Source organism: Tripterygium wilfordii, chromosome 17 (assembly GCF_013401445.1).
Source record: "Tripterygium wilfordii isolate XIE 37 chromosome 17, ASM1340144v1, whole genome shotgun sequence".
NCBI lineage: Eukaryota > Viridiplantae > Streptophyta > Magnoliopsida > Celastrales > Celastraceae > Tripterygium > Tripterygium wilfordii.
The window spans coordinates 1,033,431-1,057,478 of NC_052248.1; the positions used below are offsets into that span (position 1 = coordinate 1,033,431).

Sequence of the window (24,048 nt, forward strand, 5' to 3'; positions counted from 1 at the left end):
ATCGTTTGAAATTGTGGTGAGCAGATGTCTAGCATCCATGCTAATGTAGAACTAGTTGCATGCTCGCTCTTCGCGCGACACATAATTAATTTAAAAAATAAACATTTTTGATAATTTTTCGATACTTTGTTACCATGATAAACAACAGAGCTTGAATTATAGAAAATGAAGATAATTGTGAGATGAATAAATAACTACAATACATTTTTCTCAATATGTTAAGAAATAATTTTCTAAGAGGGAGCGAAAAATTTGATGCATAAGGAAAAAATATGCTCAGAGTTTAACAATTATTGTTTGCGTTGGTTTTTTGAACAAAGTTGTAAAATAACTAAAAAACATCTCATAAATTCTAAATTCTATAGAAAATATAGCGCACCTCCTTTGTTTCTTAGTTTTTACATCTCATTTATTATTGCTTATTATGTCAGCAAGCCACAATTTTTCATACTATGTCAATAAGCATATATAATATATAATTTGTTGTACTCTGTATCTCACATTTGATTAAATTCCTCATTTGTACGATCATCCACTAAGGGATTATCTTATACGGGATCATCCTCTATGAAATCTCCTAAGAATGCATCCTAAACTGGATCTTTTTCATCATCAGAATTTGTTGAATTGTATAATTTGATTGTTGTTTGACAACTAATTCCATGATTTGTAGGGTCATATAGTTAGAAATTTTGTTGAAATTGTTCATTTTTCCCATGAAGTTTTTGTAGTAATATCTCTTAAAACTTTATTGTGATCTTGTATGTTTTTGTGTGTTATTTTATACCTATATTGTGAATATGTTTAATTTAAGCTTTTATCTTTTTGTTTTTCTATGCAATTAATACGTGATAATTGATATGACTCTTTGTTGTATTATTAAATATGATTTTAAAATTATTTGTATATTATTAACTGTATGTGTTTGTGAGTCTTAAAATTATTTAATATATTTATCTTTTTCTTCTGTCCGTTACTTTTTGTTTTTTGTGTAGGTTTTTTTAGAGGCATCCACGTGGCACCAAGGAGAAGCCTTTTGGATCCTCCATTATATATATATATAGATTGATCTATTTGTTTTCAGTGGTAAAGTACCCTTCCATTTGAGTGTTAATTCATGCGTATTAGTTCCGAAGGATCTCAATCTTTTTGCTCAGTTTGCACAATCAGCCGCGTGAACGTGGACTGTGAATGATTTCTGCATGTTTTCGTCTCCTTTGGGTGTAGTAAATGGATTTGCGGTTCCATTAATGATAACGAGAATGATAAAAATCTTAACAGTTGGGATTCTAGTTGAGTTGGATACACAAGATTCAAATAAATTCGTCGATTCCAAATCAATATGATCTTAAAAAAATCCAACCAAAACACTACAAATCAATATTGTCTATTTTGGGTCAAAGGCTCGCACGATTTTGTTCTTCTTAGGTCGTCTTCATTGATTCTCAAACCTTTGCATGCTTGTGTGGGTTGTGTGAGAGAGATTGGATTTTCACTTATATGCTACTCAGTTAGTTTATGTCAATGAGAATGAGGAATTATTGCTACCTAAAGCTAAACGAAATTGAGTTCCTCCTCCCTCTCCTTTATTTCATCAAGCAATTATGGTCAACACGGAACCCAAATTGCTCAGTCGTGCGTTGAGAAACGTCTAGCTGTACGCCATATATATATGTTCAAATAAAAAAATTAAGGGAAATCAGTAGGAGACAAAATTGGCCTAACTAATAACTATGCAAACGTTTAGGACCATGTATTATCTTATTATTGAAGATCAATAGACAGTTATTTATTGGTGTTACCTACTACTATTTGGCCAATAATGCTCTCTTGTCGCTAATGATTGTACCAAATTAAAATTATTCGTCCAATGCATATAATAATCAGGAGGATAGATCCAACTACGAGCATTCCACATGGCAATACACTAATTTGTCCCTAGGCCAGATTTCCAATAGAAAGACTGAGAAGTTATGGAATCTCAAGGAAGCCGGAGCCATACATACATTATTTTTGGAGACAAAAACAAGCTTAATAAAACTATAATAAAAGGGCAGGGTAACCTTCAAATCTGTCTTTTATGCTTGTATTAAAAGAGGAAAGAATAGAAACAGAGTGATCTCGTAAGTCACTATATTACAAGCACTTGCTTTTTTATGCCTAAAACGAGCAAAACATACACTACATATTGGCATTTTTTAAGGCTAAATATAACTAATACTACCATTTTCATCTCTAACTTCATCTCTATCATGGTTAAGAGGCTCATGTTGGTTATAGCGTCGATCCTATGGCTTAAAGGTGCCAGTTGGACGTTCTAACCGTGGTGGATACTCCCTTGGGGTTTCTAGGTTCCCGTATTGAGTTGGGCTGAAATTACACTACCCCGTTTGAGGTTGGCTTGAGCCACTAATTCCTTGAAGGGGGATAAGAGTCCTTCGACTCGGACTTAAGCATTGTCGTCGTGATATGGATCATGGCAGTTAAGCTTGAGTTTGGATCCGACCCAAGAGCCAGGAAGTGAGAACCACGAATAACTCGATGATACTCATATGTGTGATATAGTGCACTTGAGTTTGAGTCTCTAATTTAGAGGTATAGTTGACAAAAAGTTCTTTTATTCATTATGTGAAAAAGAAAATTACATCTTAAGTATCTCTCTGTAACGGTGCCTAAAACAGAGGAGGAAAAGCTAAACCAATCATTTGATGTCACAATAGTTTTAATTTAAAACGCACATCGACGGCCCTCTTTGAACAATCGGCACGAGAGCGCCATCCCCTTTGTTACCAGACTTCTTTCAAATCTGTCTCTAGTGCTTCTTCAGGAGCAAAGCACGGAGCTCCGCCACATCAATCTCCTCCGCACCTCTCTCCGGTCTGTAGTAACCGGTGACGGGGTCTGGCACCCACGCAACCTTCTCCCCTTCCTTCTTCACCATCGCAGGTGCGCTGCTTCTCGGACCAGCTGCAGCCACGTTAGACACAATTCGTCCTTGGGAGGGAGCCGCGCCCGTAGCATAGCCTCTCCTCGCGACAGCCTTAGAGATTACATCGAAAACAACCTTAGCGTTTGAGAAAGAGCGAGCCATTGCAATTTGAACGAACTAAAAGAGAATTAAAACTTATCACTGCCGTAGAAAGATTAGATCAACGAACGATTTTCAAGAACTATAATGAATCTCGAAAAATCCTTCTACAGTAGTGGGAAGAAAGAAATCTCCTTCGTCTCGAAGACTCCTCTCTTTCTCTCTCTAGAAAAGCTTACTGAAGATTGATGGATTCAAGAGGGGGGTTGTGGGTGTTTATAAAGAGTGCGGAAAACTAGCAGAGACGCGTGATTCTTTGCGAGTAGAAAGGAAACTCCGTCGTTTAATGATAAACGGGACTCCGTCAAATCAGGTTTTTTATTGCCACCTGGCGTTGTTACGTTAAGCCTTTCACGTGATCGACTTGATCGAACGGTGTATGTTTAAAGGTTCAATGTGGAGGAGGGAAGAAGGGTCGGCGAGAGAGCGAGGAAACCGAAGTGGAGTAGTAGGAAAGATCTGTAGCCGTCGAAGGTTGGAGTATGTTTCACATCGGGATCGTACACGTGGAACTCAGAGGCGGCGGCTTGGAGGATACTTTTCTTCATTGTTCTGGAATATTTGACCATTAGCGTTGGCGAAAAGTCTTGTCACGGAGAGTCCTTGCTATGTGTATAACGTTTTAGGCTGCGTTTGGGATTGTTATTTGTTAGTTTAGTGAATTTATTAATTAAACGCAAGTAGTTAAAACACTAATTTATAAATTAAAAAAAGAGGGTTTATATCAACTTATATACATCCAAAAATAGCATCATTTTCTTTATCCAGAACGACATCATGTAAATTTATAATTTAGATGTTCGGTATGAATCTAAACTCGGATCAACAAACTTGTACGTACATAATTTTTCTACATGACAACATTGTAAAATGGATCAAAGTCCAGCGAACGGTCACAAATCACAGAGTGTAATAAATCAAACAAAGACACGTGACATCAGGCTGTTGTGTTTCGCTTTCAATGCACATGTTGCGTGCTTTCGTTGAACAAAGTTCGTCTTCTTTTACTCTCTTCCTCACGATTTTCTTGGTAATCAAGTGAGGCTATAATTTGAGGCACACTCAGCCTTTTGTTTTACAATTATAAATCCATGAGTGGTGACCAAACAAAGCATAAAAGTTGTCAAATGCACCTTTTAATCTTGTTTATCCAGAACTAATTAAAAAAATATAGTGTTGAATTACTGTGAAGAGGATGGCATAAAGCCTCAAAGATGCATATCAAACCAATGAGCCCTGCAAAACAATGTCAGTCAGACCACAGTCTTCTTTCTCTTTAATTTTTGATATCTCTTAGGGTTTTGTGCCAAATAAAATCGTAGACAACTTTGCTTGCTTTGAATGCAAAAGCATTACTGATTGCCGCTAGATACAGCTTTACTGATTGCCGCTAGCTGTTACAGACTTACAGTGGCCACCAGCAATGCCGCGCTGTCTAGTCGTCGGCCTTGCGTAACTTGTCGTCCAGTGTGTCTACCCACTGTTTTCGTGAAATTCGATAAATTGAGTAACATATAGTAATTTTTTGTCAATCAAAATTCATGATACCAAAAATACTCTTCACTAGCATGTCACATGTGACACGGAGGAATGACACGCGACACTTAAATGTCGAGCTGACACATTACCGAGAGATCAAGCCGAGGTGTCATGCCGAGCAACGATATCCGAAGAGTCATTAGACATTATGCCAGAAGTTGTGCGACTGAGAAAAAGAGCATTTCGACAATATTGAGATGCCAAATCTCGAAAATCCTGAATAATCAAACATCAAAGGAAATCGGGAATCCTGAAAGAGAGATATTCACATAAAAAAAAAAGTAATTAAAAAGAAATTCACCCTCATGAAAATCTGCCTAAGATGTAAGACTAGAGACAATTGATTAAATAATGGGAAAAATTAATTCCTAAGTTTCCTTCGTGACACTCCAACTGCTTTGCGTTTTTGATTTTACCAAAAATACGAGGTCAAACTGTAAGAGCAAGTCCAACCCACTTACTCATTTTGAGTAACACAACTTCTTTATTTTAAGTAAAAAGCAGTTATAGGTTATCAATTTTCTAACACCCTTCCAACCATATACCCCATTTTAACATCACATCAAATATTTTAATATTTTTTAACATAACTAACTTTAACCACCTCCAATTTTTTAATATTATCTAATTAATTATTTTAAATATTTGTCATCAAAATATTTTATAACTTATACTGTAATTAATTTTCAAATATTTATATATTATCTAATTAATTTTTTAAAATATTTTTCATCAAAATATTTTATAACTTATACTGTAATTAATTTTCAAATATTTATATTAATTAAAAATAACATGGCCACGTGTATGAGATAAGGACATGTGTCCTAACATTTGATGAAAAGAAAATTGATCAAATGTGTGAGATAAGGCCACGTGTCTATTGAGATATTAGCAAAGTTGTGCCCTTATCTTCTTCAATGGAAGCAGCGCAACCATCTAGCTCATGTCCGACTCATCCTTCGGCTCATCACCTGATGAATCTGCAGAGAAATCATCTTTCGAAGAAGAAGAAGCGTCTAATTGAAGCTCTCAAAGAAGGAGATTGATGGTGTCAATTGGGTGAGTTGCGCCGGTGGATTGAATGATGATTTTCTACGGCAAGCGGGTGGTTCCGGCCGGTGGACTGCGAGGCTGATGTGGTTCTACAGGACGAATCAGCGACTTCAGTATGACGAGTTCAAGACAGGAGTTTATCGACTCTCGCAATCGGGAGCAACTCTCGTGAACAAAGGGGATTCGCGCGAAGAGTCTGGTGTGGAGGAACCAGAGACAATAAAAAATTAATTTTGAGATATAGGTAATGCTTTTTGGCACCGAGATTTGAGTTAGCAAAAATGAAAAGCTGAAAATGAGTAAGCTTTTAAGTTACCGGTTGGAAGCCATTAAAATGAAAAAGCATTACCAAAAACTGGTTTTTACCTATTTTGAGTCATGCGTTGGACATGCTCTAAGTTTAATGAGACGCCTAACCTAACCAAAAAAACTTAAGAGTCAAACATTAATTACTGTTATTGCATCAGTTGAGCACCTGGAAGGGGCAAACGTATTTGCCCCAGAGAATATTTGCAAACAATCTTATCCATCTGACTATTACTATAAATTATTACCCAATTGGCTCCATCCTTTATGACATTATCTTAAAAGCGAATGAATTTGGCTATGAAAGACAACATTCCTCAAACATGCAAGTGTCTCTATGTTGAATACAAGCGTCGCCATTAAAATATAGATGGGGCATATGTTGTTTCCAACGCTCATGCGATCATGGTCCCAACAAAGTACTCACAAAACCACCATAAATCTATCACAATATAGCTGATGGTTTTTTTTTTTTCCACTTATACGGTGAGACCTGTAGTCACTATCTATTGGGTGCACATTGAATAAACCCGTCAGACTATGTGGTAATCCACAAGCTATGCATAACATTAACACCAAGCCCATGAAAAATCCATGGTAGCTCTTATTGTTATCTATACATATTGGTATACAATCATATTTTCAAGTTACGTAGCTAGGTGGTCTCATATTTAAAAAAGAAGAAGTTATGTTGCTCGGTGGGCGGCAGAAGCCTAATGGGCTGGATGCAAAGTCATATCCATTACAAATCAGCCCAATATTTGAAAGAGCCTGACGAGGGCAAATATGGTAAATTCCAGAAAATTATACTGGGCCGAATGGCCCAAGTAGGAATACATACCAAAAATTATATATTGGGCCCTCTCGTTACCATTCGTTCCTTCTGGCCCGGCCCAAAGGGAAAAAGGTATAAAAAAACCCGAACAAAACAAAAACCCCTTGAATGTGCTGAAATAGGATTTTAAGGCATTAAAATTTAAAACCCATTTGTCAATGTTGACAGATTAAAGCTCATTGTCCAGCCATTCACAGACAGATCTCCCTCGCTACAGTGATCCTTCATATTAAAGCTTTATCATTTGTGGAATCAAAATCGTGCAGCTGGCCTGCACATATTCTACACCCTCTCCAGCTCATTGTTGTGTCTATCCAATTGATCTTTCAACTCCTTCCTCCAACCATGGATTAGTCTCTCTTGCTTCTTGATTAGCTCATTCTTCACCTTCACTTCTTCTTCCATCATTGCAATGTCCTATATATATGAACAAGACAGATGCAACCAGATTAGCATTACTTCATCAAGGTCAAGAATACTTCTAAGGCGCTGAGGAAAAAGTTTGATATGCTCCATAAATTACCTTTCTCAGAGTTTCAGTCTTGGTTGACTGATCCTCTCGTTGCAGACCAACAAAATACAGTTGAAGCTTCTTGGCAGCCTCCATAAAGTCTCCGGCATGTCTCTCAACGTCAACTATAATGAAAAATAAGAAAACTACTCAGCATGCACCAAGACAAGTTCATGTAGTTATATAATGCACTTCCAGTTCAAGACATACTGCACGACAAATCGACAGCCAGACTGGTAAAAAGGCATTATTTGCATATTATTATTATCCTGACACACAATTGATCACACCCAAGTCATCAGCAAGCATTCTCGCACCGCTGCAGCAAGCATTAAAACATGAATGATCTCAATTTGGTGCCAAATTTTCCAAATTATAATGTTGAAAGTTCCAAAGACTGGTAGATAGGGGTCATTTTAAAGAGCTGGGAATCGGATACCGGATACACATAACAAGGATTCATATGCAAAGGCACATTTATTATGAGAATCAAAGCGAAAATGTAACACCACCTTCATCACCTTCTGCCTGCCTTCTAGCATAGATTTCCAAAGGTTGCATAGCACTTGGGGTTTTGCCCTTGTTTATTCTATCATCAATTCAAAATTTCTCTAACATTTATTAAATATAAGAAAATGTGGGAACTTTCCCCATTTCTTTTTATTCTGCTGCTTTTCCTTCTCCCACCTTTGACTTATTTCCTTATTATGAGCGGGGAGGTAGGAGTGAAGGAAATCGTTCAATCCCACATGAGCATCTACAACCACCTCCAACCAAGATGGATTATCCCTCTATTAAGTATCTATCCTTTGCACACTGATTGTTAGCAGAACTCTGGAAAATTGGAAATGCCAAGTAACAGCACCTCTCCATGGCATCACAAATAAACTTGCAAGCTTTCTTATGTAAAGACTTACGTCCAAGAGTCCAAGGAAATCCCAACAGTAAGGATATAAGATAAGAACTCTGAATTTCATACTACAATATCCAACCCAAAAAACACAGATTCCCATTTCCCAACCAAGACAATACGGCAATACCTCCTCTCTAAAAATCAGAGAAGCTGTTCTGAAATACGGAATTGGCATCATTAGTCTTCATGTTCTCATTTTCCACAAATGAATTATTCCTCAATCTAAATTTCACAACCAGGATCATTGCTATTTTTGTATCAACCGCCGCGTTTAGATATCTTTAAATCAGTAACAAGCAGATATACAATTGGTAAAGAAACTGAAAAGAATCGAGCGAGTCTGAAAAAAAAAACCTAACTCTGATGAGAAGGATGTGGCGAGCGATCTATTGCTTGGAGCTCTCTTGCAGGTAAGCAAGGAAGCAAGGCAGCCTCCAATGCCATAACGTACGCTATCATGCCTTCCTTCGGAGCCTGCGATGATTGCAGCAACTCTGCCTCCACTTGTTGGTTCTGCAGCTGCGGCTGCTCCGCCATCGTTGTCCTTCTAATACTAACGGATTCACGTTCCCAGTAGAATACAAATCGACAAGATTTGGCAAAACGCAAAAGCCCCCTTCGTTTAGAAACAAGAAGAGCAGTGTCTTACAGACGGAGAGGAGGGACAGGGTACTGAGAAAGCCCCCCAGTTGTATGGGCTGGGCCTTTCCTAGATTTGCCAAATAAATTGTTATTCAAATTAAGCCCATTCGTGGACCTATTGTAGCCCATTCGTGGCTCTATGACATATTGACATGTATCATAAAATGTTTTCCCTAATCAGTGATTATTTATCATCATTATATTTCAATGCTTGATAAATCTCCATTGGAAAATGATTGAGACCCTCAATTTATGATATCCTCATTTTACCCCCAATTCATGAGTAATGTTGGACGTTACGTGAACCCCGATAGGTGTAAATCATTGACTATTACACATACCACATGAGATTGAGGGTAAAATAGGGATTATAATTTGGGAGTCTCTAGCATTGCTCATCTTTAGATACAATTGTAGTCCGTTCTTTTAATTGTCTTCAAATTGAGAGAATCATATAATTTCTCTACATTTATTGTGATTGATTTTTATTTAAAAATTACAATTGATTTAGTTTCCTTATTCAATAGAATACCATCTTCTATGTGTTTTCATGATTATCAATTATCATTATATTTCAATGCAGGATAGATTGATTTTTAATGTGAATATTTATTTATGTGATTTTATTGTGTCCATTTAATTCCTTATTAAAAATCAAAATAATATTTAGTTTCCTTATTGAAGAGATTATTATGGAATAATTAGTTTTGAGATCAAACAAACAGATTCTTATTCTTCTTCTATATGTGTGTGTATATTGGTGGATTTTCAAAAACACCAAATCCTATAAATAACACCCACAAGTCAGGCCATATGCAGCACCGCAGACTCTTACTAGGACATAGGGGTTACACAAATGTCTAAGTTTTCTTGCAACCTGTTCTTTCTCCTCCTTGTTTTCTCAAGTAAGTTTATTCTAAAGCAGCCTTTGGTTCTCAATTCTCATGGCAGCATAATTTGTTCTCTGGTCTTATTTATTTATTTATTTACTTATTTGATTTTTGTGGTTAACAGTGATGGTGCTTGAATCAAATGCACAAGAGAAATGTCATCAGGGTTTTTCTGGAGAGGCCATTGCGATCCTACGCAATGTCACAACAGATGCCTCACTGTGAACCCAAAAGCGAGCGGGGTTTGCCTCGATTCTTCTGAAATACACAAATACTGCATGTGTACATGGGACTGCTCTGCTTTAACTTAATTTTATCTTCCTTAGATTACATATTGTTCTTGTATTGAATCAGAATTGATGAAACTAATCAACTAATAAAGTTTCTATTTATCAGTATGTTCTTCTCTATAGTAGCATGTATTCTTTTCGCCTTTTTTATTTTATTTTTATCGAGAAAGGGGGCTCTTAAGAGATTGGAAGATTCACATACTTATTAGCTGCGCTTGATACGGACAAGATAACGCATACGGATCTGATCAACGTTGTAGACTATGTATTCATTTCGCCAGCAACCACCCTGAAAGGAATGTTGAGAGTCAGTTATATAGTTAATGAGATTAACCCAAGAATATATACTAGTTAGAAGCCAGAATATGAGGACTATCTGCCAAGCTTATAAAACACTAACAAATGACCATTAACCTGTCTTCCCGCATTCAACAGCCTGAACAATCCCATCTAGGAATATACAACTAGTCCTATACACTGTAGTTTCCTTAAGCAGTTGCAGCTAGCATCAAGCATCTTAGCTTGTTATTTCCCCCTGTCGTGTGATGATTTTTCTTTCATTCTATGGCATTGTCATGCTTCTTTTGGAATTAACGGATGGCATTTTGTTTAGGTTTTAATGCATTTACAAGCCACCCCAGAAGTGTGTAAAGCAGGCCTCAGTTGCAAGTTATACCCTTAACTTTCCCATAGTTCTCTAACACCATTCCTCCCAATTGTATCACCAGTTTCCATTGAGAAAATATTGGATGTTTAAAACTTGATGTTTCGAAAAATCAGTTCCTTGAAAAATTAGATAAAAAGCTTTTATGCAATATACCTTTGGTTCTGTTGTCTCAACTGCTTTTCCTAGTGGAACAACAACTCCATCTTCGAGAATCAGAGTTTCAGATGGGTCGGGTTCAATTCTACCAACTCCTTTCGTGCTGCAATAAGAATGACTCGATTTAAAAATTTTAAACTAGCATCTCTCATACGAATGTAAAGTTCCTTGTTTTTAGTCCATGTACAAGAGTTTAAGAGTGGGCAAGGAGCCAAGGACTAGTGATGGGGGGGGGGGGGGGGATTAGTAAAAGAAGAGCTGAACCACCTCCTTCCTTTGCTACGAAATCATTTTTCTCAATGTATGTGTAATCCATACAATTACCAGTGCAAGATATTTATTTTCCCCTTAATCAGTCTTTGACCTTGTACAGTGCCAAAAACTTTGGTTGGTGGGTGTATGCGTATCATGCAAATGTTCACACGGTCATAATGTTCCACATCATGAATTACTTCAAACTGCACTTTCCAACTCAATGTCGTACTAAACAAAACACAGAAGCTAGAGAAAATTGTCGAAGAAGAGAGAAAGTCACCTGAGCTTTCCCTTTGGCAACTTGTCTGCGTAGCAGTCGTAGGTTAGAAGCTCATTCATGTCACCTAGTGCAACCTGGAGAGATGGAAGAAGAAAATGTGCTCAAGGACATTGTTTTTAGGTTCCTGTATAAAACTCTCTCTTTGGAAGAAGAAAACCAGGATGAAACTGATGGAGAAAACAAACCTCGGATAAAACCAACACAGATTCAGGGGATAAGTTAAAAGCGTAACGACAACTTTTGGAGAACATATCAGCAAAGTAAACTCCTTTCCCAAACCTATGGCTAGAAACTGGTGCTCCTGGAGGAGCAATAAGTAAGCCTGTTCAGTCAATGCACACAGGAAGTAGTCAGACAAATTAGAAGTTCTTTTCCAAGTTCATTAGAAAACGTTTTCTTTTATAATATAGATAAAGGAGAAGCTTATTTTCAGTGCATTAGGAGGCTACTAAATGATGTCATCACTAAAGTGCATCATAAAGAGCATAACAAAATTACATGAATTACATTCCAAATCCAGTTGTACTGGAAAGTGGAACTGGTGTGTTTGGGTATTAGTAAGCGTCTTTGAATAAGATATTAAGAGTAACATGCAAAGTGGACAGAAATAAAAATATAAACTGAATTTCGGATAACCTTTTGATAAAATCCCAGTCCAATTTGTCAGTCGAGACCCATGCCACAACAGCATTCTGTTATTTGTATTATTGAACTGTATAAATACCAGACAGAAGATGTTGTGAAAAAAGCAATGACAGAATGAGATTCTCCAAGCCAATAATTATTAATCAGATTGTCACCTTTTTGAATTTCTCATTTTCACCTTCCCTAGAAACTCTAAACATTTGAACAATCTCAATGTTATAACGTAAATCTCTTCCAGTGTTATGGATGTATCTTTCAATCTGCAAGAACATAAACTTTGTTGCAATTTTCTTCGATAGGAAGTATATTACCTAACAAAAAATTTATGCAATCTTGCAATCAAACATTTTGATAAAGTTACCATGAGGAATTCCTCAGAACCAACTTCAAGTGGTATCAGTTCACAGCGGAGGCTCTGATAATGAGAGTACAACGTATCTTCCTAAAAGGTAGAGTCAGAAAAGAGTATCAGATAACTGTTTGCAGCACAAGGAGGGCATATTATGAAGAGAATAAGAAGACACTCATTAACATCCATATATATACTACATAAGGGCAGATTCAAAAGGTCAAAAATCCAACAAAAAATGTTGTTACCCATCAAGTAGATTTGTTACTCAGTTAATAAGATAGTCACTAGGGCCATGATTAACAAGTTAAGTAATTAAAGAACAGCTAATAAAAAGGGTTTACCATAGAGTCAAAATGCATAAAACATATTCAGATTTCAGGTCAAATCTTCAATGAATTTTCATGTCATTTGAAGCTTCGCCAACTAATATCTACTATTCAAAGTTCCGATCGGAAGTTAAATTTGTAAAACAACAATGCAACTGATTGCTGATTGCAAAGCCAAATAACAACATCCAAGGAGTCCAAGTCCAGTGGAAGAATATAGAAGTCGAGATGTATATCGACTGTCCCATGGTCAATGGGCATAAAATTTTGTTCAAATATAAGAACCGGATGAATCAAGCGAACATAAACAATCAAATGACATTATGAGAAACCTTCGTCTCTTTAGTCTTCTTGTCAGCATCCTGTTTATGTAAATTCTCAAATTCATGTGAAGTCTTTTCAGTATTTTGATCCCTCTATTCCTCTCAGGAAAAAAATGAAATTAAAAAAGATGTTTTTTATTGGATATTTTTTAGCCCATCATTCTCCTCATGATTATGACCATTAGGGAAATCTTCCGACTCAAAATGATATATATCTAATTCAACTTGAAATGTCACGGACTAAAAATTTGAAAGTGCAGATCAGCTGCAATCCGAAGGATATACCTGCTTGTAGATACTATCCTTGAACGAGGATGCAGCCACTTCAATTTGACCCAGGGCCTCTAACTGAAATTACATGCAACTAAGGTAATCATAAATCTGTTAATGTTAAACTTGGAAGGAGATGAGAGCTTACTCTCTCTAATCATAACTCTATCAAAGAATGTTCTTGGTGCCATGGGAGGTAGAGCCACATATTTTACTTTCTTCCCTTACTATTATTTTAGGGGGGGAGCGGCAGAGATTGTAGCTACATAGTAAGCTCTATATAGCGATACAGTAAGCTTGTGCAATCGATAATAACTGAAATGATAATTACAAGAAAAAAATGGAAATCTGTTTCTAGATTACTTACATAAGTTCAAAAGTAATTCAAGTTTCAAAGGAGGAAAATAATTACTAGTATAGTATAGCAGCAGAATGGTTACCATTTCCAGCTTGGATTTTAATGTGTAAGAGTTGTCAATAATGAATTCACCTGCAATTTTAATTGCTCCACATCATTGAATGGCAATATGTTCTGAATATCATTCATTACTGTTGTTTTTCTTTTCCGAGGTCAGCAAAGTGGTGAACTTCCAATCTTATTTTGCAGTGAAGTGCAGTAAAATGATGAGAGAGAGAGAGAGAGAGAAGCTCTTACTCATTTTTCTAAAACCAAAATCGTGAGGAATTATTGTGTAAAATTCCCTGCAAGTTTACAAAATCACCTAATATTCAGAAAAGGCATCCCCTTATAGCAAAAGGGACAAAACATTCTTAAGATAGCTTCATTTCAAGATAATGAACATTATTGTAAGCCTAAGAAACAAGGTTCTCACCCACTTAATTGCTCAAGTTTTCCCTTATCAGGTTGATCAATGAAATCAGCAATCCTCCTCAGGACATCATACCCCTATATATCTTGAAATTTTAGATATTAAAAAATGTAGGGAATCAATATATACCATGTTGCAAGGAATCTGTTCTTTGCATAAAAGTCACTATCACCAAATGCAAACATTATTCATTTCAAATTGATAAAGTTGAGTTTGTGAAGTCAAAGCATCTACCTTCATAATTGTAGATTTGCTCAGCTTACCAAGTGGCAACCTCTTGGCATTGTACCCTGCATTTGACATAATGAGCAGAGAAAATTCATGACAAAACTACCAACCTTCAGTGCAAATTCACCATATAAATCCTTATATCACCCACAGTTCACATCCTGTTATTTTACCACAGCACAATTTAAGGATTCGTTGAGATCGAATAATGCAATCACACATTCCAATGGGGTCTAATGAGAACACAAATCAAACTTTAATGATAGCACATATCAAACATCAATTCATGAAAACCTTTAACAAAGAAAAGTCACAGACCTAATCCCATAATTTGTTGCTCCATCATGCCAATATTGGAAATAAGAGAGATAAAATCCGCAATTCGTGGATCAAGTTTTGTTGACTGAAGCTGAATTTCCATTATGCTGTTGGGCTCTTTCTGATGCTGATGATAATGATTCAATTCAAATATTAGAAGGAAACCATTCTACTGATAATTGGACTTCTAAAATATTTCTCAGACATTAGTTGTTACTTACTTCCAACCCTTTATCCACGTCATAGTCCATTTCCAGCCAAGTATAGCACTTTGGATGACCAACGAACTCCTTTCGTTTGGACCATTGGTTCCTTGTCTTTGCAAAGAACTTTGATTTGAATTCCCTAATAGCATCATCCCTAGATATGTAGGATCCTTGGAATTTGTCTTGACCTTTTATTCCCACCCTACCCCACCTATTGTATATCATGAATTTGGTGCCATCATTAGATTCTGCAGTCATTTTCAAAATATCATGAGAAATCACTGAAGCAAAAAATAAAGCGATCAATCAAATAGACATAAGATCACATATGTGAAGCTCATTGAACCCAAAACCACAATGGCTCATCCCAGTAAGTGTCAGCAGAATCACAAGTCATCAAGTATAGCATATTCAAGGCTTAATTTTTCCTAAATCGCAATATTAAAATGTCAACGATTACAAACCAAGTGCTTGAATTGCATAGAACTTGTTACTATTGTCCCCTATATTTGTCTGGTTCAGCGTGGCATCGTAAATATCACCCCGCTGCATGAAAAGAATAGAACAAAGTTTTGAATGAAAAACAGATAATTTGATTTCCAAAAAATCCTTGGCATAATTGATTCTCATGAAAGACTAAATACAATTGTAACCTAAGCAATGAAACATAAGCAATATGTTCTTACATGCTTTAAAACATGATACTCTGCCTTTATGTGAGCAGGCAAATACTGATCTAATGCTGCTGTGCCCTTATCTTCATTAGAAACTAGCGTATTCTCGCTTGTGTCATTTTCTTCAGTTTCTTCTTTATCTGGCAGCAGCGTTCAATCAACAAATTATCAATTCAACATTGAAAGAGAAATAAATTTCGCCATATTTCAGAGTCATATAATTTGAATGGCGTACCTTCAAATTCATCCTTCAACCCTTTCTCTGGAACCGCCCATAGCCTGCTCGACGAAAAGCCTAGAGGAGCAGCTGAATCGCGTAGATCCTCTACGGCCTTGATTTTCTGACGCCTATTTGGATCGTCCATTTTGGAGTCTCCCTGCTTCTTCTTACCAGTGGAATCATCATTTTCATCCTTCAATGGCTTGCTTTCCTCTTGGAGAGCCGATTCAAGTCTTTGAACCTGCAATGACATTGTGTTAATCGAAATCGTTTGCAATGCAGGTCATGAACAAGAGATTGGAAAGACGAAGAGTACCAAAATGGGCTTGGTTCCAGCGGCAGAAAGACCACGTTTAGAGAGTTGGCATCGAAGTTCTTCAACTCTGAGCTTGTTAGTCATTTCAGTACTAGTGAAGGATAACAGTGAGAAAGCTCGAGCGAGAGTGTGTTCTGGACTCGTAATGGAGGAGACGGTGGATTTAAGTGGGCGAACATGTTTGAGTTCGTCAATGGCTTCTAAGAAGCTAATCAAACAAAATAAAAAAGTCGACCGCGTTTTGACGACGGAGACTTTGGACCGTTATTTTCCAGGGTGAAGTCGTTATTTAGTGCAAATAGGTACCTATCCAATCATCTACTGCCACGTGATAACTACGGTACCATGCGAGTGCGTTTGACGACGTGGGAGTCATCAATCAGGATACATCTGGGCCTAATGTGAAAAAAGCCCAATTAAGCAATCGCACTTGAAACTCAAAGCTTTTGCCATTTGGGCCTAATGTTAAAAAAAGCTCAATTAAGCAATCGCAACTAAAACTCAAAAGCTTCCCTCACAAGTTTCCAAAAAACAAAGAGTTCCCTCGACAAAACGACGTCGTCTTAGGCAAAGCCCAAAGCTTCCCTCACAAGTTGCCACAAAAATGTTCCCTCGACAAAACGACGTCATCTTAACGCGATCCCATTTCTCAGTCCCGCGGTCTCGCCCTCTTTAAATCCGGGGCCAAAGGTGTCAGTTTAAACTCTCATGGCAGGCAAGCTCAAAGTAGACGAGCTCCGAGCTCAACTCGGCCAACGTGGTCTCAGCACTGCTGGAACCAAGCCGACGCTGGTCTATCGTTCTTGTCTCACTTTGTGTACGGTTTACGTACCCTTACTCTACTCAATTTGTGCGTTGACTGTTGATTATGGATTTTGCAGGTGAAGAGACTTGAAGCGGCTCTTAAGGCAGAAGAGGATCACTTGAAGAATGCAGTAAATGATGGTTCGAGTAGTATTAGTAAGAAGAGAGAAAGGGGAGCTGAGAACGAAGAGTTGGATGGATCACAGAAGATTAGGCGCATCGAGGAGTTCCGTCAAATGAGTGTCAAACAATTGCGAGAAGAAGCCGTTCGTCGAGGGTTGTCCATGACTGGGTCGAAGAAAGAGGTTCTCGAGAGGCTTTGTGATGATTTATTAGAGAAAGACACAGATGCAAGGGAAAGCTCTCAAGGTACTTCCAGATTATATTTCGGACTTGTTTGTTAGAGAATTCGTGTCTGATTTTGGAATTTGAGATTGTTAATTACTATTAAAATTTTTAGACCAAAGCCTGGTCTCCTAACAAAGAGAAGAGACTGTTATATATAGCTTAAATACCACAAGAAACAAATCAAATCCACCTGTTATTGATATAATTCACAGAATTGAACTCTAATACATTCTCATCAACTAACGATAGATGTTTTTTTTGGGATGTTAACTCCTGACGCGGGAACCATGCCCGATTGGGACTCAGGAGCCCCCTGCCTTTTTAGGATGGCCCAATCGACATGCACCTCAGAAATGATTGCTTCTTAGATGGTAGAAGAAAATCTCAAGAACAGAAGCTTGTTTTCATGTCTTGTCACAATAAATTAGATGAAGTAGAGAGATATTTGAGTGAGATATGCTGGAGAAGGAAATAATTCTGTGCAATTTCTCTTTTGCTGTGACCTGAATAAGTTGTTTTCACTGGTATATGTGGTTTTTATATATTATTGTGAGAGTTAACTGTAATGCATAAGATAGATTCTCCCTGGACCCGTTTGGAGCCTTTTGAGTTGCAAAGTTAGAGAGAGAGAAATGTATTGGTGGAAATTGGGTAGCAAAGGTATAAGAGATTTTAATAATGGGCATTTGCTTTGGATTGTAAAAGAATGTCATACCAGTGCCCATATCAGGGTTGCTTTTGGAATCTGGTATGTTACGAGAATTTTGCTCTGACTGAATTGCAATCCTTTCTATACATTTTAATTGTTTAAAACGAATCCAGACTCCTTTTTCTTTCTTTTGGAAATGAGCTATTATTTTTAATTATTTGGGATCTGTGTATCATGACACAATAGTGGCAGCTGAAAAAGAAGAGGATGGCAGAGTGCAGGAAAAAGTTGTCACTGCAACTAGGAAGGGTGCAGCTGTTCTGGATCAGTCGCTTCCAGATCATATAAAGGCACAATACCATGTTATGCAATTGGCAAGTATTGTAGTTTGGATAGCTTCATTTTTGGGTCTGGTGAAGCTAATGAACTATTATTAGCATCTGTTTCCTCTTTCACCAGATGTTTTTTGAAGCTTTATTGAGCCTAACTTCTTGACAATGCAGGATGATGATGTCTATGATGCCATGTTGAATCAGACAAATGTTGGGGATAACAATAACAAGTTCTATGTGCTTCAACTTCTTGGTTATTTCTCAGTTCTTTCTGTGTTTTAATTATTTCTCTCATGTTGAAAAGTATTATAGAACATTAGTGACACTACGCTATCTATTATGTGTAATATGTTTGGTTTCGCTAGCTCATGCTTGCTTATTGCGAACCTGCTTGCAGAATCCGATGATGGTGGTAAATACATGGTTTACAACAGATGGGGTCGAGTGGGTGTAAGGGGTCAAGACAAATTAGTAGGACCCTACACATCGCGAGATAGTGCGCTTAACGAGTTTAGGATGAAGTTCTTTGCAAAGACAAGGAACCATTGGTCAGACCGTGAGAACTTCATTTGCTACCCTAAGTGCTATACTTGGTTGGAAATGGACTACAGCGGAAACGAGGACAAATCAGTTTAGTACTCTTGACTCTCTTAAAGTCTGAATTCCTTCTCCCAAAGTACTTTGACTCTTGGGATATTTGATTTCAATGAGACAAGTATGACAGATGTGCTTTTTACTAGAAGCAGGGGGAGGGAGGGGTGGTTTATGAACCTACGGCTGATATATGAGCTTATAGAATTAGTTGGCCAAATCATTCTGATAGTCAATGATCATTGTCAGGTGCAAGAAAAGCCTAATTCTGCTATTGGAATTCAACCTCGAGAAACACAATTAGAGCCTCATGTTGCAAAATTCATTTCTCTTATATGCAATATCAGCATGATGAAGCAGCAAATGGTGGAAATAGGTTAGTTTTGAAATTGATCACTTGCTTTTTGTATGAGCATGCATATCCTATAATCTAAAAGCTTGGGTGAGAAACAGTTGGTCTATGTAAATCATACATGTGTATATATATATAGTTTTACTTGTTCTGGTCCTCTATAAATGTGTTATGGATATAGTCGACGTTCGAAAATTCATTTCGGTACGTTCTGTCTATGAAGGGTACAATGCTGACAAATTGCCACTGGGAAAGCTAAGCAAATCAACAATTTTGAAGGTGAGTTACTCTTCTGTATGATTGTAAATTTCATTGCTTTCAATGGCTAGCAACTAAATGATTAAGAAAGTATTTTTCACTGGATGACTGGAGTTTTACGAGCATTTCCAAAACTGCTGCTACTATAATTTAGCTGTTAAGTGTGTATAGTAATATGTTTATCAAAAAAAAAAGTGTGTATGGTAATATACTAATATTTCATACCCAAAAGAGAAAGGAACAAAGAAAAAGGAGCAAGAACAAACCTTCCTTCATGGAGTATGATTGTAGTGTATGCATCATTTGGAAATATTTACTTTCTCTTAGACCCTTTTCTTCTCGTTTTCTTTTCAAGTTCAAAAAGCACAGACTTGCACAATGACTGTTATTGTTAATGGATTGCCTGATATTAGAGTACAGGTCTCTCATTACTCTATTCCAAACCAACTCATAAATTGATTTCGTTTTCATATATTTAGGGTTATGACGTGCTGAAGAAAATCACTGATGTGATGGGCCAGTCAGATAGGAGAAAGCTTGAGCAACTAAGTGGGTAAGAGTTTATTAGTGTTCAAGGTTGCAATTTCGGGTTTGTTTAATTTTATTTTTTTACGTTTTTTAAAATGTCTAACTTTCTGCCAGACGTTGTGTGGATGGAGCTTCCTTCCCTTTATTATGTTAAATTCCTACATTGTAGCTTTGACGATATTACTTTTAATGGATTTATTTTGCAGAGAATTCTATACTGTTATTCCTCATGACTTTGGATTTAAAAAAATGCGTAAGTCCACTCTCTCTTTTTTTTTTTCATTTTTAAGATACGATTGAAGTATGATGAGTGGCTGTTGTGCATTTCTTTTCTGTTAAAAGGTACCTGACTGATACGGTAACCAATTGCAACATTTTTTGGGGGTATAAGACTTTGATAGTGATAAATTGATAATGATCATGGTAAATGACTGATATAGAGATGTAATAATGGCAGGTGATTTTGTCATTGATACTCCTCAGAAGTTGAAAGCCAAGCTTGAAATGGTGATTTTCCTACTTTAATTTAGATATTCTTCCCATGTTTCTGTTAACTTGGTTGCTTTGAGATTTGAAGAGAAAAAAAGGGTTGTGAAGGGGTTTTTGAAGCCTTGCTTACTTGCTTACCTATGTTGGTTTCGTTTATGTTATTCCCATTTACTTTGTCAATATTGATCTTAAAGGATCTGGGGATCTTATATATCATCATTGTACACAACCTTCAACTGCAGCCTACGAGTTAGAATTTTTATATGTATATTGGAATTTACTCATGTGGAATTCCTGAAAAACAGTCTCGCCACATATTATGTGGGGTAAGGTTTGCGTATATTCTGCATGTCTCCGAACCAGCCCAATGCTTTAGCCTTGTGCACTGGAGTTGTTTTAATATTAGAATTTACTCAATTGTTAAACTTGTGGATCGAATTGAAGGTTGAAGCCCTTGGTGAGATTGAGGTTGCATCCAGGTTGTTGAAGGATGACATTGATACACAGGTACTGCTTCTTCATCTTCTTCCTAATTAACATTTGGCCTGTGTGTTGAGATCTTTTAGTATATATAACATTTTGAAGTTATCCGTGTGATCAATGTCCTTTACTCATATTGGTTTTCATATAACCCCTTCCTGGAAGGAGAGACACTGTGGACACTCCATTGTCGAAGTTGATTCTTTGTAGTCTGCTTATTGTTTGGAACATAAATTATGTATTATCTAATAGATCCTTTTTGGGGCTCGTATTTTCTATGATTATTTTAATTGTCATGATTTGTTACATTATTTCTTGCATACACATATATATTCATTATACATTCAAATTTTCAATAGTTTTAAGGTATTCTTCTTCCCCTGTGGTTGCTTGTCAACAACATTTTTAGGAATTCTAATTCTAGTTTTTCATCTTGTTGTAGGATCCCTTGTATTCTCATTACCAACGCCTTCATTGTGAATTGATGCCCCTTGAAGTTGATTCCGAAGAGTTCTCTATGGTATTACATTAATTGTATGGCATATAATTTTGAGTGGCAAAACAAAAAAGATTTTCTTTTTTTTCTTTCAAATCAGATGAAGCTGACAAACTAGAAGTCTAGAACAGAACTTTCACGTAATTGATAGTTCGCGTGACATTCTGCCCGATGATCATTGTCTAGCATGTGATGTCCTTGGTTAGGTTGCGGATTATATGAAGAACACGCACGCAAAAACACACTCAAACTTCTCTGTTGATATTGTACAAGTATTCGGGGTGTCGAAAGACGGCGAAGCTGAACGCTTCAGCAAGGTGAGTTTTTTCTTTTTGTTCTCTAGTTGTGTGGGTGCAACCTTTTCACATAGCACAATTTTCGTGCCCTTCTAGAGTCCTAGACTTCTAGGATGTTCTTATCTCTGAGCTTTTGAAAAACCAGTTGGAATTTGGCTGCCTTATGTTTTTATTAGCAGTTTTCAAGTATGAAAAATCGGATGCTTCTCTGGCACGGTTCTCGGCTCGCAAACTGGACTGGCATTCTCTCTCAAGGTCATCCTCTATGAGTTATTTTTCCCTGCCAATTTTTATACATGGTTTCTTGCTATTAGAAATTTCCTGAACCAATTTCCAGGTTTGCGCATAGCTCCACCAGAGGCACCTGTAACAGGTTACATGTTTGGAAAGGGGGTTTACTTTGCTGATATGTTCTCCAAAAGTGCAAATTATTGCTATGCTACTTCCGCTATAACGACTGGTGTGCTGCTTTTATGTGAGGTCAGTTGTCATTTGATGGAAAATGATTTCACAAGTCAAAAAATTTAGGGGTGATGATTAGCATTCAGATGTTTAAGAATTAACAAAATATTGTCTCACATAAATTTTTTTGTCTACATATGCGAGCATTGCTATTGATGGGTTCTTACTGAATTGCAATGGTAGCTTTCTCAAGCATTGATCAAATACTTCAATACCCTGAATATAACATTTCTAAGGAAGTTGGAAGTATTGGAATTGTTGCTTATGTAAATATCAGCCTTAGATATATCCAAAATGATTATCTACATAATCTCAAAGCATCTGAGATATAATTTTATTCTAAGCCATGATGTATGCTTCCTGTTCGACTGAAGTCTACACTCTCCCTGCCTTTTAGGTTGCATTAGGGGATATGGTTGAACTTCTAAATGCGAAGTATGATGCTGACAAGTTGCCAGAGGGGAAGCTAAGGTTTGTTTCTTTCCATGTATTGGATGTTGGTACCATCTTTCATGTAGAAATCAGTGTTTCAAACAGGAAATGTCCGCAAAAATGCAAAGTTTATTGGTTTCTTGTTGGATTGCTGATTGGGCCAGTGATGTTACTCTGAAAATGTTTCCAATCATCCTTTTTATTCTATTTATTTCTTAAATATGTGGCATAGTTACATATGCCTTCTCATATGCATTAAAAAGGTAATCATAGTGTCGTAGATACATGCAGAATGCATAATTTGTGGATTTGTGTTTGCAATTCACATTTCCTAAGAACTGTCATCCGTATGGAGCCTAGATTGCTGGGAAGAAAAGTACTAAAGAAACAAAATTTACTGAATAAACACTGCTTTCGTGTTCATTCAAATTGGCAAAGCAGCGCATCCAATGACAGCTTAATGAGGATAAGATTTATTTAGGGTAGTAAAGAACAGAAAAGAAAAGCTAATTTTGTCAAAATCTAGAAGCATTGATACTGTAGTGACAGAGAGAGAGAGAGATGCTGGTTGAAGTTGGATGAGAGCAAGGAATTGTTTGTGCTCTAAAACTAAGGCAAATGTCCCCATCTACTTTTGGCCTAATTATGCTATTGTCGCAAGCTTGTCATAGTTGGTACACAGTACACTATATTCTGCCTCGGAAAAATTTTGGGATTATCTTATACCATATGCATGCAGGACTGAGTGCAAACTAGGTCTGTCATCTTCCTTTAACAAGTGAACCAACTGGTTGTCTTGCTTAAAAGATTGAGATGATGCATATAAAACTTTGATTTGAAGTTATTATGGTTTGCTAATATTGCAGCACAAAAGGAGTTGGTGCAACTGCGCCGGATCTTTCAGAATCCAAGTCACTTAAAGATGGTGTTATTGTTCCTCTGGGAAAACCCAAAGAACAAGGAAACTCCGAGGTGCAGACTGCAGCTTATTAAGAACTATTTTGACCATGAAATTGAATTTATGACTTTGGGCCTGCTTTTCCCTTGTAGATAATTTACTCTATCCGATAAAAGTTAACACATCAAAGTTTTTCATCCGAGTCTTAATTGCAGGGTGGCTTGCTATACAACGAGTACATCGTCTACAATGTGGAGCAGATCAGGATGCGCTATGTTGTTCAAGTAAATTTCAAGTTCAAATAACATGGAAACACTTCCATCGGTATTGGGGTTTCCATGCTCTGCTGCAGTCTGCAGATATGTTTTCTCAATCTTATGTATAATGTAATATGATTTTGCTGGTAGGATGTTAATCCCTTATTATCTCAATCCTATAAATCTGTAAAGTGCTTTTGTTCTCCTTCACAATGAGTAAAAGCATGAGATGTTAAAATA

At 36.9% G+C, this 24,048-nt stretch overlaps 4 protein-coding genes across 8 annotated transcripts; 1 reads left to right on the top strand and 3 right to left on the bottom strand.

Moving 5' to 3' along the window:
• Positions 1-2,601: 2,601 nt before the first annotated feature.
• Positions 2,602-3,277, bottom strand: LOC119982009 (protein SENESCENCE-ASSOCIATED GENE 21, mitochondrial-like). The gene has a single exon (XM_038825155.1). It carries the CDS (start codon positions 3,089-3,091, stop codon positions 2,813-2,815), a length of 279 nt encoding a protein of 92 aa, XP_038681083.1. The 5' UTR covers positions 3,092-3,277; the 3' UTR covers positions 2,602-2,812.
• A 3,489-nt stretch (positions 3,278-6,766) lies between these two features.
• On the bottom strand, positions 6,767-8,888 carry LOC119982889 (mediator of RNA polymerase II transcription subunit 28-like). The gene is made up of 3 exons (XM_038826481.1): positions 8,608-8,888; positions 7,348-7,460; positions 6,767-7,241 (listed from the first exon to the last, which is right to left on the bottom strand). Exons 1-3 carry the CDS (start codon positions 8,783-8,785, stop codon positions 7,107-7,109), a joined length of 426 nt encoding a protein of 141 aa, XP_038682409.1. The 5' UTR covers positions 8,786-8,888; the 3' UTR covers positions 6,767-7,106.
• A 1,175-nt stretch (positions 8,889-10,063) lies between these two features.
• On the bottom strand, positions 10,064-16,335 carry LOC119982258 (poly [ADP-ribose] polymerase 2-A-like). Of its 2 annotated transcripts, XM_038825549.1 has the most exons (18): positions 16,137-16,335; positions 15,836-16,061; positions 15,613-15,740; positions 15,391-15,472; positions 14,942-15,174; positions 14,721-14,847; positions 14,409-14,464; positions 14,178-14,251; positions 14,000-14,046; positions 13,785-13,834; positions 13,360-13,422; positions 12,435-12,515; positions 12,229-12,333; positions 12,065-12,140; positions 11,614-11,750; positions 11,429-11,502; positions 10,891-10,996; positions 10,064-10,359 (listed from the first exon to the last, which is right to left on the bottom strand). In XM_038825549.1, exons 1-18 carry the CDS (start codon positions 16,218-16,220, stop codon positions 10,276-10,278), a joined length of 1,833 nt encoding a protein of 610 aa, XP_038681477.1. In that variant the 5' UTR covers positions 16,221-16,335; the 3' UTR covers positions 10,064-10,275. The 2 variants fall into 2 exon arrangements, with proteins under 2 accessions (XP_038681477.1, XP_038681478.1); XM_038825550.1 differs by lacking the exons at positions 14,721-14,847; positions 14,942-15,174.
• A 432-nt stretch (positions 16,336-16,767) lies between these two features.
• Positions 16,768-24,048, top strand: LOC119982107 (poly [ADP-ribose] polymerase 2-A). Of its 4 annotated transcripts, none has more exons than XM_038825311.1 (18): positions 16,768-16,928; positions 17,018-17,309; positions 18,184-18,311; positions 18,441-18,522; positions 18,667-18,899; positions 19,110-19,236; positions 19,436-19,491; positions 19,950-20,023; positions 20,205-20,251; positions 20,456-20,505; positions 20,932-20,994; positions 21,410-21,487; positions 21,670-21,780; positions 21,936-22,014; positions 22,097-22,239; positions 22,619-22,692; positions 23,520-23,625; positions 23,767-24,048. In XM_038825311.1, the coding sequence occupies exons 1-18, from the start codon at positions 16,845-16,847 to the stop codon at positions 23,854-23,856; spliced, it is 1,917 nt and encodes a 638-aa protein (XP_038681239.1). In that variant the 5' UTR covers positions 16,768-16,844; the 3' UTR covers positions 23,857-24,048. The 4 variants fall into 4 exon arrangements, with proteins under 4 accessions (XP_038681239.1, XP_038681240.1, XP_038681241.1 ...); XM_038825312.1 differs by having other exon boundaries at positions 21,939-22,014; XM_038825313.1 differs by having other exon boundaries at positions 18,190-18,311.

Excerpts from the sequence above, each read along its gene's own strand:
- LOC119982009 (XM_038825155.1), bottom strand. The coding sequence starts at position 3,091 with ATGGCTCGCTCTTTCTCAAACGCTAAGGTTGTTTTCGATGTAATCTCT.
- LOC119982889 (XM_038826481.1), bottom strand. The coding sequence starts at position 8,785 with ATGGCGGAGCAGCCGCAGCTGCAGAACCAACAAGTGGAGGCAGAGTTG. Across the intron at positions 7,461-8,607 it reads GCCACATCCTTCTCATCAGA|TTGACGTTGAGAGACATGCC; the intron begins GTTAGGTTTTTT and ends TTTTCATTATAG. Across the intron at positions 7,242-7,347 it reads AGACTGAAACTCTGAGAAAG|GACATTGCAATGATGGAAGA; the intron begins GTAATTTATGGA and ends TCATATATATAG.
- LOC119982258 (XM_038825549.1), bottom strand. The coding sequence starts at position 16,220 with ATGACTAACAAGCTCAGAGTTGAAGAACTTCGATGCCAACTCTCTAAA. Across the intron at positions 15,473-15,612 it reads AGTATCATGTTTTAAAGCAT|CGGGGTGATATTTACGATGC; the intron begins GTAAGAACATAT and ends CTTTTCATGCAG. Across the intron at positions 12,141-12,228 it reads AAAATGAGAAATTCAAAAAG|TTCAATAATACAAATAACAG; the intron begins GTGACAATCTGA and ends GTATTTATACAG.
- LOC119982107 (XM_038825311.1), top strand. The coding sequence starts at position 16,845 with ATGGCAGGCAAGCTCAAAGTAGACGAGCTCCGAGCTCAACTCGGCCAA. Across the intron at positions 20,506-20,931 it reads TGAAAGCCAAGCTTGAAATG|GTTGAAGCCCTTGGTGAGAT; the intron begins GTGATTTTCCTA and ends ATCGAATTGAAG. Across the intron at positions 21,488-21,669 it reads ATTCCGAAGAGTTCTCTATG|GTTGCGGATTATATGAAGAA; the intron begins GTATTACATTAA and ends GTCCTTGGTTAG.